General features: G+C 36.7%; 1 protein-coding gene across 1 annotated transcript; it reads left to right on the forward strand.

Moving 5' to 3' along the window:
- Positions 1–4,890: 4,890 nt before the first annotated feature.
- Positions 4,891–15,948, forward strand: LOC140164565 (uncharacterized). Its single transcript, XM_072187872.1, has 5 exons — positions 4,891–5,242; positions 6,169–6,430; positions 8,399–8,482; positions 9,870–9,936; positions 12,644–15,948. The coding sequence occupies exons 1-5, from the start codon at positions 4,916–4,918 to the stop codon at positions 13,353–13,355; spliced, it is 1,452 nt and encodes a 483-aa protein (XP_072043973.1). The 5' UTR covers positions 4,891–4,915; the 3' UTR covers positions 13,356–15,948.
- Positions 15,949–16,703: the final 755 nt, after the last annotated feature.

Consider the following 16,703-nt stretch of genomic DNA (forward strand, 5'->3'; position numbering starts at 1 on the left):
AAGGAGACTTACAGTTAACGGAAGGGCGTGGGTTCAATTCCCGGCATTTTTTCCATTTTTCCAAGTATAACGCTAACGGTCGACACAATCAGTTTAAAAAGAAATCAATGTAATTTTCTTTCTTTAAATTTTGTCGACCGTGGGGAAGTTAATGAATCAAAATTCCAATTTTATTTTTACAACCCTAAATACATTGCCAACAAATATATTCGGAGTAAACCGATGAAATTATGTCTGTTTGATACGTTTCAGTCAAGTTTTCTATCACGCCGCCACGGACCATACGTACATTGAATAACTTAATATACATTATAAATCGATTAAATGTTCAGAGAGTTCCTCGTGTTGCAGCGGTAGAGGCTGTGACTTGTGAACTAAAGGTTATAATGATAGCCATGAGTTCGAATCTTCTGTAGCGCTATCTTTTAATAATATTACTTTTCCTATCCTCTTCTGTACGATATGTTTAAAAGCTTTTTTACCTCAACTTCTTTCTTTCTTTCTTTCTTTCTTTCTTTCTTTCTTTCTTTCTTTCTTTCTTTCTTTCTTTCTTTCTTTCTTTCTTTCTCTCTTTCATTCATTCATTCATTCATTCTTTCTTTCTTTTTTCTTTCTTTCTTTCTTTCTTTCTTTCTTTCTTTTTTTCTTTCTTTCTTTCTTTCTTTCTTTCTTTCTTTCATTCTGAGATTTAAAATAGCTCAATTGGTAGAGCGCGTACCAATTAAACGGAAAAGTTAATCGCACGGGTTCGAATACTACATGCTACATTTTGATCCCGATATTTTATTTTTCCTTAGTATTTACTTCTACAGAATAAATTTCAGATTTTTGTTGATCGAAATAATATTTTACAATGTGTTTGGTCAATGATGTCTTCTGCTATAAGTATGGAAAAATTTGACCTCTTATCTACTCGCAAACTGAGATTATGCATATGTTATCTCTTCAATAAACATTGTAAAAGTCGATTTGGCCTTTAAAAAAAAAAGTCACATGTTGTTCGGATTATAAAGACACAGTTTGTTGACCCTATAATGTTTGTGCACTCATAAATTGACCTCTGAGTGTATTTGGTATAAATGCATGATCTTCTATAACAACAGGTTAACTTTCTTGTTGAATGGAGGCCTCGAGGTCACTGAACTGTGTATTTGGAGATGATGTATTTTTTGGGTCATAGCACACGTGTTAAGCAAAAACATATACATGAGAAGTAAACAGGTTACATCTTCTCTGCTGTGACTGATACCATAGAAACGTGCTCTTTGTTTAAACATTGCAAGTAACATTAATGTTTCATATTGCTTGCAACCCCCCCCCCAAAAAAAAGCAATGTTGGAGCCAATACTAGACCAATTGTCCGTTCCTGTCTCAGTATCAAAACAACATTGACTGGTGGGTGCGGGGGGGGGTGAGAATTTCATACTAAATTAAATCCCTCATCACTGCCATCATCGTCACCATCACGACTCTAATAATCATCTGACATCAGTTGTATTATCCATCATCATCATCATCATCATCGTCATCGTCATCATTATCATCGTCGTCGTCGTCGTCGTCGTCGTCATCATCATCATATCATCATCATTACCTGACTACTAGCCACACACCCATACCAAGGAAAATAAAATATCAATTTTGCTGCAAGCCCTCAGAGAAAAGTAATATACAAATGTTTAAAATCATGTTTTATTACAACGTATCTAATAGTAATAGGAATTTGCACACAACCATGACAACTGCTAAATTAAGCTGAAATGAAGAAAATATAGACTATAAAAAAGTCTAAAATGAAAATAAATGTTGTTAGACCGTCGTCTATTTCAGTACATATTTTCAACAATTAAGCCGTATTCACTTTTGCATGGTGAGCATGTATGTGAATTCGCAACTTTCATTGACATATGATTTGATAGCAAACATACAGGCCTTCGTTATGTACAAATATGGGCATTGGCATGAATGGCGGTGTTTCACAATACTGTCATGATGTCAAATTGTATTCGTAGGTAACATTCGGTTACCGAAATTTAACTACGAATACTTGCTTTTATTGTTGACATGTCAGAAATATTTAAACGCAGGCTATTGAAACTTGGTAGAAATAAAGAGTGTATTACCCTGCACCTATTGCTTAACTATTGTTTACTATTCTCTCACTTTGTGGAAATGACACAGCTTTTAACATGTATTCGGAGGTAATGCATATTTTTTACCAAACCTACCTTTGTGCCATTTAGAATTTCTGGCAGCTAAACACAATAATAAAGATGTCCAAATGCAATGCATTTCAGTATTGGACATATCAAAGCTTGTATCAATTGCGCATTTATTAGTGATTTCCATTTTTTAAAGATATATCTAGTGCTATGAAAAATTGTATTCGTAGGTAATGTAAAAAAATACCACTCAAAAAATGATCACAAAAATTCATAATTATGTACAAATATGTGAAAAATTGAACAGGCAATCTTTGAATACACACCTTTCAGGAAATCAATTTAGATTCAATCCAATGACTTCTTTTCATAACTGATTTAGATGTTTTAAAAATACTTTAAGAAATATTTTGACAAAATGGGCAAAATAGCATGTTTTGGGGTCTCTGTGTCTAAGTTTTTCACAGAAGGGTGTTATTATATATGGCGCGAAGCGTGTGATCAAGGCGAATAAACACCATACAAAAACGAATGAACTCGAAGGTGACCTGTGATACTACAACATCCGGCGGAGTTTTTCTGACAGTCCAGAGACGTAGGGGATGGTGATGTTCTTACCACGTTTTGCCTCTCCGTCACCTTGGGTCTTGCGAGCGGCGGAGTCTTTTTCGGTGGATTTGAGACAAAGGGGTACCGGTGTCTTTCAAGCCCAAGAACACGCTACGTCAAGCGCTAGTCCACCCTAAAGACAAACAACCCAAGGATAAGCAGAGCAATATTGTTTACGCCATCCAATGTCAAGACAGCGGTTGTGAAGAACTGTATATTGGTGAGACAAAACAAACGCTTGCAAAACGCATGTACCAACATAGACGAGCCAGCACTGGTTGTGGAGACTCGGCCGTCTATACACACTTGGACAGTTTCAAACATTCCTTTGACAACAAGGATGTTATGATCTTGGACAGAGAAAGCAGATGGTACGAGAGAGGAGTCAAAGAAGCAATTTACGTGAAACGGGAGGAGCCTTCACTGAACAGGGGAGGCGGCCTACGTCACAACTTGGCCGGGGCCTACAGTTCAGCGATTAGGAAGATCCCTCTCAGGTTGAACTCGAAGGTGACCTGTGATACTACAACATCCGTTTCACAGGTCAATGAACTTTTACCGCCAGAAGATCAGTCGGGCTGATGATGCGTTCAGGATAGAACGTGAAAATTTCCCACTCAAAAACGTAAGTCCAGTTGCCTAGATTGTAGTTCAAAATAATTTATTATTTACTACCTGGATGAATGATAATCTTCACAAACGTATTCTAAACAGAATATTATTTTGGGGTTGAAAAAATATTTTGCGAAAAATGTTTCCCCAAAATATTTTCAATAACGTTTTAAAAACGTTTTCATGACCTTTATATAACCCGACATTTAAATGTTATTAAAAGGTTTTGAAGAAAACATTTTAAGAACATTTCCGTGTTTGCTGGGTTCAAACGTTTTAACATGATGTTATTTAAGTATTGACACAATATTTGGCAAAAATGTTTGTAAAAAAAGTTTACAATAACATTTTTTGAAAACATTTAAAAATATTGTTGTAGTGTGCTTTCATACAAAACGTTTTAAAACGTTATCATGACCTTTATATAACCCGACATTTTAATGTTATTAAAACGTTTTTACCTAAACCAAAAGCCAAAATATAACTTATTTAAAACGTTTTTGTGTTTGCTGGGATGGAATTTAATCCGAGCTTTAGCCCATAGGGATTCATCAAGGATGGCAAACTGTTAAATGAATAAACAGAGAGAGAATACATAAATGCCAGGCAATAAACCCATACAGTACAGGTAAATGTTACAAAATCAAAAAATGAGCAGATCAGAAACAATGTTTATGTACAAAGATTATACAGAAAAGGAATGATATTACAAACTATTGATGGCAAAAAATGCAAAATATGCGTGGACCAGTGACGGAAATGCGTATGATAAGACAAAGATCAATATAGATCAAAAACAGAGACAGCGCGAAAAGGAAACGAGGGCGTAAGTTGGGCAGTCACAACACCAGTTTGGTTCAACGGGGACCCAGTAATGGCCGAATGAATTCTGACGTACCATGACTTGTATTTTGGCCAAAAAGGGGTCGTACATTTTAGTTCGCTGTGAGTGCAAAATCCAGTAATAAAATAGCTATGTGTATCTGCTTTTGAATAGCCAATTACCATGATTATAACACAACATGATACTAACTCAATTATATTATCTACTATTTTTCGGAATAATTCTGGTATACCCTGCGTACAAGTATAACTCCACCCCTAAGCCTAACCATCACCCTAATCCTAACCCTAAAACACAGGATGCGCAGGGTAAACAAGAATTGTACCTATTTTTCTTAAGAGTTTGAAGATTTGTTTGTACGCGTACATATCAAACTTTGAAAATACTCTGGTCAATGATAACTATATAGATTGCCATGACATTTATTTGTGTTAAATTAAATCACAATATACATTTTTTTGGTCTTTGGAAATAACTAAAGTAACAAGTATAGAGTAAGTCAATTACCAAAAACTTAAATAATTGTTAAGTATCTTAAAAATCGTAAGCAGCACTGACTATATTTTGCATAGAAACAGTAACAAATAAATAGATTAAAAAATAACTTCCCTTCGGTTTATACCGAACATACACAAATAAAATAAATGATATTTTTCATGTAGTATCATGTGAACCCGTAGCCCTTGGCATGGAAGACGGTACAATAGCGGATGACCAAATCACAGCTTCTTCAAACCATTCCGTAGCAAATAGTGACACATTAAACTTTGAGCCTTGGAGAGCTCGACCAAGTGGTAGTTTATATTGGCGTCCACATGAGAATACTTTAGACATGTTACAAGACCAATGGATTCAAGTAGACTTCTTAGAACCCGTAATCATCACAGGAATACAGACGCAAGGTAATGATCAATCGGATATCACGATCAGGAGATGGATAAGTAAACTACAAGTCCAAACTGGGAATTCTGTAGACACCTTGACTTATATCACGAACCTCAACTCCACTCATCAGGTGAGAATTGTAATAACTTACATGAAGGCATATAAAGGTCCTATGTGACTTTCATTTGATTTGGCGATATTAAACACAATTTCTTGGTTGGTAAATGAATACCGGTACATTTCCGAAATGAGATCTTACTTAGAAATACGCATGGCCAACATTTTGTAATGTAACATGCTTCGGGAATAACTGATGAATACATTTTGTGTTGTCATCCCGAAATTCAAGTATAGACCTATAAAATACATTCCGTGGAATATTCGTATGCGTTCTGTTCCCGAAAAGTGTATTAATAGCTATAATATTACATGCTGCAAAAATTGTCATTACACTAACTTTAAGTGAGCAATAATGTAAATGGACGTTGGCATGGTTGGTGTGTTGATCTTATAAAAATAGCCATGAACGCCACAAATCATATTACTTACCAGCAGCGGTGTACTAGATGACCGGCTTCCAGAATGACTTTATTGGGTAAAATTTTCAATTTTAAAGCTTAAATGGGTCAAAATGGGCTTAATGACCAACACAATGGTACCCTGCACTTTAATGCACGGAGAGGTCTTAAAAAACAATCCAGCAAGTCCGGCTACCCTGTTTGGAAAAGACCACTACCCCCAAAAGGGTCGCGACCCACAGTCTGGGAACTGCGTGTTCAATATAAAGATTATAATCGGAAACCACATTGTCAAAAACAATAAGGCAAGTATAAAATCCAACCCAATGCTAATTAAAGTATACATATCATATTACATTTAATGAAGTAACCAACCCTTTCTCCCGAACTTTCTGCATAGACGGTCAATACAAACACTTGCAACTGTAATCAGAGGTCCCGGGTTCAACCATCTATTATAATCGTATATCAATGAAAGGCTGATTGTATTTTGCGTCACCTTGTAATTAACCCCAATTTCACCATTGCTTTCCTGTAGATATTCTCAGCTAATACAAATTACAACCAGTTTGTGATGGTAGAATTTCCTGAACCAATCAGTGCCCGGTATCTTCGCATCGTTCCAACAGAATGTGAAAATAAGTGTGGACTTCGTTTTGAAGTCTTCGGTTGCCGATTGGTAAATGAATGTGCGTTTGATCAAGACATATGTGATACCAATGCTGAGTGCCATGACAAAGACAATGGGTACCAATGTACATGCAACTCAGGATTCATCGGAGATGGCTTCCAATGTGCAGGTAATAAAACTACACTGGACTATGAAGACTAAGTCGAGTAATTGAAAGGAGTGAATGAATGAATCAATGGATAAATAGATAAATGAATGAATGAATGAATCAATCAATCAATCAATCAATCAATCAATCAATCAATCAATCAATCAATCAAACAATCGATCAATCAATCAATCAATCAATCAATGACTGACTGACTGGCTGTCTGTCTGTCTGACTGACTGACTGACTGACTGACTGACTGACTGACTGTCTGACTGACTGACTGACTGACTGACTGACTGACTGACTGACTGACTGACTGACTGGCTGACAGACTGACTAATTGACTGACCGACTAAATGAATGAATGAGTGAATGAATGAATGAATGAATGAATGAATGAATGAGTGAATTAAATAGAACACTTTAATTATAGCAAGAATTCTTATGTGGCGGCAAGGGAGCTAAATCCGACATATCCACCGATATAGAATATAGAATATATTCCACCGATATGATCGATTATGATCTTATAACAAGAAACACAAACCAGACAATATTAAAGGAATGTGTTTCATCACCTTCCCTGAATGGTGGCACCTGTACGAATGGTGTTCAATTCTCTGATATGTGAGTGACATGTGCGAAACAAGTATGCGATATAATGCTAAACCTACCCATAGGAAAGCACTATTCAACACATACATGTATGTATTATCATGAACGTGCTTCACTTTTTTGTTTAAATGCTGACATTAAGATGACGTCTTACAGTATCGTTCACTGGCAGAAAAATGTGTAAGCTCTGACAATTTGATTGATAAGGTCTTGTGCAGAATCTTGTTTGCCCCAATTTGCTACCAAACACTCTAAATTGACAAAGATTGATACCAGTATATGAAAGTTGGTGCATTTTCAAAAGTTGCAAAATTCGAAATTGCTAAGAGTCGTCAAGCTTGCTTGCCCGCGATGGGCTCCTGTTGACTATCCCAAGTGCCGTTACAATACAACGCGCGGTTTATTCAATTTGAAATGTATGGATGAATGATGAGAATGAAGGTTAAGCACATCGAAAAAAAAACCCAACTTGTTATGATAACGGGGAAAAACAGTTAAAGTAAAGTCCAGGTTAGAGTTTAGACAGCATTACACATGCTAGCAAAATTAAAACCATAATGCCCGCACTCTAGAACTTTTTCAACTTTTAAATGGTTATTAACAATTATTGCTTTCTTAAACAGCATGGTACATACAAGTAAAAAACACTTAAAAGATTCGTGGAAGCATGTTTTCAGATTTTACTAAAACAGTTTAAACATAAAAATTACTCTGTTCATAAAGATTTGTAAAGAGAGAGAGACACAAAAGTGTCATTTTGAGTCCTGCAGGTTTTTAGCTGGTTTGTAAAAATGGTTCAACTCAATATCTTGTATGTCTGGTGTTTCCCACGGCCACACAACGGCGCCTCATTCTCATTCTCATTCTCATCTCATCCATGCGTTTCCAATTAACAATTGAATAAAACTCGCATTGTACCGGCACTTGGGATAAAGTAGTCGACAGGGCCCATAGCGGGCAAGCAAGCTTAACAATTTCGACCGCGTGTATCATTGTGATTTGCAACTTTTGAAATGCACTTTCATATACTGGTATCAATCTTTGTCAATTTAGAGTGTTTGGTAGCACATTTGGTATCAAATTGGAGCTAACAGGATTCTGCACACGACTTTATCAATCAAATTGTCATAACAAGATCAGGTTTTGGTGTAGGATGGGCTACATAGCTGCGAACTTATAGCGGACTTTATTTGAGATGTTTATATATACCACATATTCCTCTCTGCAATTTCAAGTTCCGTAAAATTAATATTGATTGAATCAGATGAAACTTAATTAAATTAAAAAACAATCTAACCTATTATATTATATTATATTATATTATATTATATTATATTATATTATATTATATTATATTATATTATATTATAGTTGAAAATAGCACGACGAGTGGAACAGGTACTCCATCCACATCAACATCAACACCTTTGTCACATAGCAATCGAGAATATATAGGTGAGCATTATTGAAAAAGAATTTGGTCGATTCACAATACAATGCGCCACCAGCGTTTGATGGGGAGAGGCCAAAATACGCAGTGCATCATGGGAAAATGTCAACATCTCATCTATAGCCTGCGTAGTACGAATACAACACAGGAACAGTATGTTATTGCGTGTTTAAATATCAATATAAACGGATGCACACTAAAACACCAATTTACAATTTTAGTAGATCCATTCTCTATCTATTGATCAGACGGAATCCTTCGTGGAGCTATTTTTAAACATTATTATTATCGCACTCGCGTGAAAATCCAATGGTGTCTTAGACTATGCCATAGTCGAATTTTATTAAAAATATGTTATTATTAGTCATGATGAACCCATTTCGTTGAACTCAAAATTATACTGATGTTTATTAAAATTAAAGTATTCAATAGTGAAATGGTCATAAAGAATTAAGAATATCAGATGATTAGTGACAATAAAAGTAATTGAATGCAACATTATCTTGTATAATTATAATGGCTCACTTTAATACTGAACAATTCTGATTTTGGAATCTACCAGTTTATTGATAGCGAACCACGAAAACCCGACTATGGACTTTGAATTTTAAGCAGAAGTTTGCCCCGGGACTTTGCTCTCTAAAAACACACTGTCAAGCATACTTGTTTATCAGTCCATTAACCACAAGTACTAAGCATGGTATAGTACAAGACGCGCTAGATGTTTGATGAGAGATTAACTTTCGCGTCAACACAAAAGCGCCGCAAATACCCGGATAGTTGTGTACGGTGTAGTTAATGGTAATGGCGCGGGCCCGGAAGATTTAAACCATAGCGAGATATGGGCGACCAATTACAAGGCAGATCCATTTAAAGATGCATTACATCATGGCCAATTTTAGTTAGGCCAGAAATTGGCCTAACTCTCCATAGAGTCCCGTGTTAAAAATCTTAACCGCAAGGCAAAGTCAGTAGTCCACTTGGGAAGCTAACAAACAGAGGGAGTGCGGTGACTGAAAAGATCTATCAGTTGCACACAAATCAAAATAAATCAGAGTTTTATGCTTAAATGTAATAGCCAGAGAATGCAAAATGGGCAAGTGGACTACTGAGAAGTCTAATGGTGTCTTAGAACGGCGATGTCGACCCCGGAGGTCAAAGTTGAACTTGCAAAAGCAACTGCATGTAATTGCTACAAATAAAAATATTAGGCACGCAAAGCAAACAAATGGGGATGGCCGTATCGGGCCATATTGGTATTATTTTTGTTTGCTTTTGATGTGTTTTATGTATTTATATTATTATTTATGGAATTTATATGGAAATTGATAAAATTGAAAGCTCATGTAACAAAATAAAGATGTTCGTTAATGCTTATTTTGTCTTTGGCAGGTATCACAGTGGGTGGCATATGTCTAATACTTCTGACAGCACTTATCATTATGTGTCTTGTTAAAAGGTAGGTTGAAAGATTCGAGGCACGTATACCCAACGCACTGAAGAGTCTATTGTTTTATTGTGTCCGATTTGAGCGCTGACATATTGGAAAATGTTGCCAATCAATATTAATGTAGTCGTGCGAACGACACCTACAACTGTTCAATTGGGCGACTTTATTGTTAGGTGCTTTTATTCATACATTGGCGTATCGAGCTGTATCGGTTGGTCCGCAATTATATTTAATATAGTATTATAGGCCTACAAGTATGATTTGCTTTGCTTTGCTTTATTGAAATAGTATGGCTATATGCTTCTCGAGTTATCAGCAAATATATCACATTTGAGGTCCAGGGTAGACTCCTATATACGCGATGCTCATGTAAAATACTATGGTAGGCCTATATATAATAAAACACGATGTGGACCGCGGCTAATGTCCTTTAAAATACTACAGTAGGAGTGATATCATAATTACTTTAAATCCTTATATAGACCTATTGGCAAACAATGTAGACAACTTACTTGTGTAGATTCTTATATCCGCCACACAGAGCGCACACTTTGCCTATGCTGCTGAACTGTCCGTAGCGAAATGGTAGAGCAAAGCGTGTTCACTGAGTATAATCAAATGAGCGCCCAAACCAATTTGGGCGCTGCAATAGGTTTGTATTGTAGGTGAACCTCTGTTTTGTGTGCATGCGACAACTCACGCACACCCTTGGGATGGACTAGTACAAAAGGTACCTCTCGTTCGTATAAGCGCTTTTACGTGACTTTCGTTTCATCACTTTTTGACAGTAGCCTGCCTATTATAGCGTTAATACGCTAGTCCCGGGACGCTAGTCAGGTCAGTTACCGATTTAATGGCGGAAGCCCTTTGTCTCGAACAAAAGGTACTTCTCGATGAATAGCGTGTCGGGAACTCCAATTGGCACAAAGGAACAATAAGCGTTACATAATCTATTTCCTCTCCTTCCTATATAAACTCCTTGCGTATACCAACTTGGTGTGGGGAACAAAGACAAAGACAAGATAAAAACTATATAATACAGGGTGTCCCAGAATGATCTGTACCGGGAAAGATGGAATTTTTTAGGTATGAAGGGCATGTTAAATGTTCATATTGTTTTACATTTTAAGTTTTACATATATTTAGCTTTCTCAGATTTTTAGATTTTAAAATTGGACGTTTCTAGTAGAAGTTATAGAAGATTGCGTAAAAATGGTGAATTCTAAGTTTTGACAACGCAACCTATTTTGAAAATCTGTAACATTACTAACCGTTCAGCACAAAGTTATTTGGAAAAAGTTATGCAGGTATTTTAGTTGTGCCCTGTTCATATTTCCACTAAATAGCCGATATCTATCTATTATTTATGACGTTACGAAGCAATCATTACATGGAATTAAGGATTTGCGGCCTAATCCCATTCTCTCTTTGGCGGTAGTTTTAGTTATTGTGGTGTGAGGTCCATGTAATTTGAAATGCTTGCAGAGGTCGAACTGGTTGTGGTACAGAAAAGATGGCTCCTCAATTTATTGTGCAGCAGCGTAGATTCCTTTCAAAAACTTACTGGCAAACCGGCAGCTATGTTGAGACGCAAAGAAGATTCATTAGACGATTTCCGCGAGCACGCGTTCCAGTCAAAGGAGCGATAGTGTATAACGTAAAGAAGTTTGACGAGCACAGAACTGTCAGGAATCGGCAGAGTGAAGCTTCAGGTGCTCGTAAGACTGTAAGAACTAGAGCGAAGATTGCAGCTGTCTGGCAAGCTTTAAGGCCCAACCCCAACAGTAGTTGTCGTCGAAATGCTGTGCCAAACATCCCACGTTCGTTTTTAATCGTATCGTGCCATTTTCAAGGGTATGCGAGTCGTTTGCGCTGAAAATGAAAAGCAGTTTTTCATTGATTTTACATTATTGCATGCCACGCCAAAACAAATAAAGGTAGCGTGCTGAAATTCACAGAATAAGTAGGAGACATGTCCAGCATTATAATGCATGTATCAAAAATAGATACACTGCCCGTCTTCTATTTTTAGTTATTTTTGCAAACACGGTACAAATCATTCTGGGACACCCTGTACAGTATGTAAACCAGGATGGTATACACTGTTACTGCAATAGAAAAAATCCAAAACCACAGGGATGGTAGACAAAGTTAACAAAAATACAACCTACAAAGGTAGGTTACCAATCATTGTTATTGATTGATTGATTTATGTATTGATTTTTATTCTACGCCGTTTTATTGGGTAAAACCATGCCCAAAATGGCGTGTTTAAAATGTGCTTAGCACTCCCTTGGCCTTTTTCATTTTACCATTATAGACTCCCCATGGGGACAAAAACATATACACTGCACTTTTGTGCTTCCAGATGTCTATAATAAATTTTTAGTACAGCAGATAAGCGTATCAATTGAGCCCAAGCTGATAGAAGCAACATAATTGACATTAACACTCCCATAGTCCCATAGTGCGCAACCAATGTAAGCCATTTATGCAATCCCATAATTCCAAGGTCAAAGTTTATACAGGGATCAAAGTTGCTCAAATTTTGTTAAAACCAATTCCAAACTTCGACATTTATAACTCCGGAACGAAAAGCCGTAGATAGGTCAAACTATACATTTTCTGAATCATTATGAGCTGAGGGAAAATCTGGAATAAGTTTAAACAAAATTATCAAAAATGATTAATCTGCAGTACTATTTTCTTTACTTAGGAAATCGCAAAGGAAAACGACGCCACCTATTGGAGAACCAGGGTACCTGGAGCCTAAGCCTAAAATGGACGAAGAACCCTGGAACCCATACATCGGCCTGAGCGGGAATCAACCGCCAGCTTCAGAGACTGAATACGATACCGGTCTTATAAATTTAGCTGCTATTAACAGCAATGAGTCTGAATATGAAGTGTCTTTAGACCAAACACCACCACCTATTGGAGAGAACGGGTACCTGGAGCCTATGCCTAATAAAGGCGAAGAACCCGGGAACACATACACCAAGCTGAGGGGAAATCAACCGGCAGCTTCAGAGAAAAAATACGATACCAGTCTTATAAATTCAGCTGCTATTAACCCTACTAACAGCAATGAGTCTGAGTATGAAGTGTCTTTAGACAAAACACTGCCATCTATTGGAGAGAACGGGTACCTGGAGCCTAGGCCTAATAAAGACGAAGAACCCGAGATCACTTACACCAAGCTGCGCGGAAATCAACTAGTAGCTTCAAAGACGAAATACAATACCAGTCTTATAAATTCAGCTGCTATTAACCCTATTACCAGCAATGAGTCTCAGTATGAAGTGTCTTTAGACAAAACACCACCACATATTGGAGAGAACGGATACCTGGATCCTAGACCTACTAAAGGCGAAGAACCCTGGAATCCATACACGGAGCTGAGCGGAAATCAACCGGCAGCTTCATAGAAGAAATACGATACCAGTCTTTTAAATTTAGCTGCTATCAACAATGAGTCTGAATATAGTGTCGTTAGAAATTAACTACAACATAACAAGCACAGAAGATAACGATTATGTCGATCTAAAGACCCTAGTGGTGCTGAGCATGATACAAATGATATAAGGCACATACCGGTATCCAATTTAGTGGTGACAGGAATCATGATAATCTCGCTGACAAGCATTCAAAGCGAAATAACTATACAGGGTGTATTCACCTTTTCGGTAAATCCCATAACACTTTGCGAGTACACCTGAGAACTCGTCATTTGACGTCACGCCGATCTGCCGATGCGCAGATCTTTTATGGAACATCGTTACTGCGCATTGCAAGTCGGTGTGACGTCAAATGACGAGTTCTCAGGTGTACTCGCAAAGGGTTATGGATTTACCGAAAAGGTGAATTCAATAGGTGGGGCTTAATCGCCATGTTGTAGGACACTCTTGACTAAATGTAGTTTTAAGATGATAGACGGGTTCTATTTTGGAGATATGCACTATTTAAATGTTATTCAGCACTAACTTATTTGTGCTAATTTGGGTATCCTGAATTCGAATATTTTATCGACGGCAAAGCTGTATTTGAACTCATTCCTACAAATATTTAATATGCTCCAAATTCACTCAAAACATATCGAATTATTTGTCTGGTCTTAAGGATCACACAAATGTCATAATTATTTGAGCGTGTATAACCTGTAGTTATCAAGCATACTGCAGTTACTGTCCGTTTTCCTATACACAATACACAGTGCTCTCACCATTGACACGTGACCTCTAAAAATGATATACGTTGGAAGAATGGGCACTTGCCTAGTTAACATCACTGTGTGAAAAATAACCAGCCAATATTTTAGCTATTCTCCAAACTTCTAGCAAATATATTTCTCTAACATGACCTAAAATTACAGCTAGGTTAGATGTTCAGAAATAGTCGCACTTTTGTAAAAATATGAGTGAGGGCAAGGCATAGCTAGCCAACTCCCCGTGTTAATTGAATGGAGATTTGACCGAAAATATTGGTATCGGACTGCTCACTTCTGAAGGATGCCACAAAAAAACGGTACAAGCTACATTTTAACTATTCTAAATAGGTTCTAGAAAATATAGTTTTGTAACATGTCCTAAATTTTTAGCTAATTTAGATGTTTGGAGAGGGTCGCACTTTTGTGTTTTAGGAAGGATATGTAAACGACAGATAACACCAAAAATATGAAGAAATTATTTCCAAACCGTGTTAAGTCAACAATCATTATGTTGCTCATTTTGAAGAATGCTGGTTAACAAAAAGCAGGTCTTTGTCTCATTTCGTAAACAAAGCTACACATACCATTGTTTCCTTTCGTTTCCTTTATAATCGGTTAACCAACTAAAGCTATAGTACCAGCTTTATTGCGATGTCGCACATTGAAAACAGACACTTGTGCACAACCAGAGAAGATCTGATTTATTCAGTTGAGCTGCTTCAATGAGTGTTATCTTGGTTTAATAGCTTTTAATGGGGTTTAAGTCCTGCAAAGGTCGAGATGAATTCTACTGTAGACATGACTGCATCATGGTAAGAGGCTCAACAGGTCCAAAGTCAACTGCTTGCTGAACAGGGCTAAGTTTGTCACTTTTCATATATAAATGGAGGCAAATTGTTCAAGTTCAAGGAATTCCTTGCCTTTGTTATGCAATACGCATACGTCTACGAGTTGAATCTATCTCATTTCTCATACAATACGCATATTCCCTGTCGAAGTGCCGTAACAGTACGACAGCAACTTAGCTCACTTCCGGTAATTTTTACCGGCGTGACCTCTGCTGTTACGTAATGCAATGTTGAAAATCAGGTGGCAAATAGGGGTTTTCAGAAAACATCAAAAAAATGGAATACACGAGTCGTTCCTCCCTTCCTTTCCATATTGAGGCCATAGATAAGATATGAAACATGAGTATAAGGCAAAGAATAACGTGTAAAAGTTGAATTATTGTGGAAAAAATGAATGCTTTTGGTGCGCGAAGTAGCCTAAAAATGAGAGAAAATGCATGTCACGATCACTAAAATGGTTATATCTACAGCTTGGAGGAAACGCCGGTCTAATGCTTTTCTGTTATGATAAACATTAATTAACCAGAGCTTGTATTAAATTTTCAGCGAAAATGAGCGGTGGAACAACCTAGTCGTAGGTTGAAAAGTTGTGTTCTTTGAGTTCTCGTGTCGTAAGCGCACGTTGCAAGTGTCACGATGCTTCACGAAATGGATCCCAGCCGGCGCTGTCTATTATGCATGTTATATTGATCAATATAGCAATTAAAAACGTCTATTGTTATATATTTTATTAATGCAAAATACTCTATTGTGTAACAAAATATTGTAGTCGTCAATTTAACTGAAGTACACGCAGTTTTAAAAAGACTGTTGATGAGTGAGATACTTGAATATGTTGAACGAGAAATAAGATAGCAAAATAATACCTGTTGCAAGAACAAGATGCGATGGCTTAGTGGACAGAGTGAAGGTCTGCAGTGCGGAAGGTTGAGAGTTCGATTCCCACCATGTTATTCTTAGGATTTTTCAGTTCCTTTTTCTTTCTTTTTTTCTCTCCCTTTTGTCTTTAATAATATAGGCCTAATGAATGCAGCTTGAAGGCACACCTTTTTCATGATTTATTTCTTGTTGCTAAGTATTTCATATTTAGGCCTAATCCTACATTCGATTTGATCTTTTTTTAAATTGCATTTTAGTTCAGTAGCTTTCATGAAATAATTTCAAATAAAGCATGTCAAACTTAAGTAATTTTTAGTTCAAGATTATATATAGGCCTATCCAATAAAGGAACATCAACACATATTTTCACGATTTTTTAATTGGATTAGACCCCTCCCCTATCGACAACATATTTTATGAGCTTTTATGCATTCATATTACATCACGAGATGCACGAATTTCAAACCTAATATTTTGGCATATTTGTCATTTTTACACAATGTCCAACTTACACCTCGGATTACACCTAATTGGAATCAGCAGAAGTTCGTTTTCCAGATAGAGCTTTGATGTCTTATTTAATCCCCCATTATAGAACACCACAGTTAAGCGGTCAAGATATTAGGTGTTTTCTTTCATTTTTATCTCGCTACTCCTGGCTGCTTCAAATGCAGGGCTAATGTGAAAACCTTCCTGACAGTTATTTATTAATATTATAAATATTGTTATAATTTTTGGAATTACAAAACTTCAAATTTAATAAAAATATGAAAACTAGGATAAAAAAAAATAGTTAAAATAAAATCAAAAATCAAAGAGAGGTGCTAGCGGGGTTCGAACCA

Source organism: Amphiura filiformis, chromosome 11 (assembly GCF_039555335.1).
Source record: "Amphiura filiformis chromosome 11, Afil_fr2py, whole genome shotgun sequence".
Taxonomy (NCBI): domain Eukaryota; kingdom Metazoa; phylum Echinodermata; class Ophiuroidea; order Amphilepidida; family Amphiuridae; genus Amphiura; species Amphiura filiformis.

Excerpts from the sequence above, each read along its gene's own strand:
- LOC140164565 (XM_072187872.1), top strand. The coding sequence starts at position 4,916 with ATGGAAGACGGTACAATAGCGGATGACCAAATCACAGCTTCTTCAAAC. Across the intron at positions 5,243-6,168 it reads ACCTCAACTCCACTCATCAG|ATATTCTCAGCTAATACAAA; the intron begins GTGAGAATTGTA and ends GCTTTCCTGTAG. Across the intron at positions 8,483-9,869 it reads TAGCAATCGAGAATATATAG|GTATCACAGTGGGTGGCATA; the intron begins GTGAGCATTATT and ends TGTCTTTGGCAG.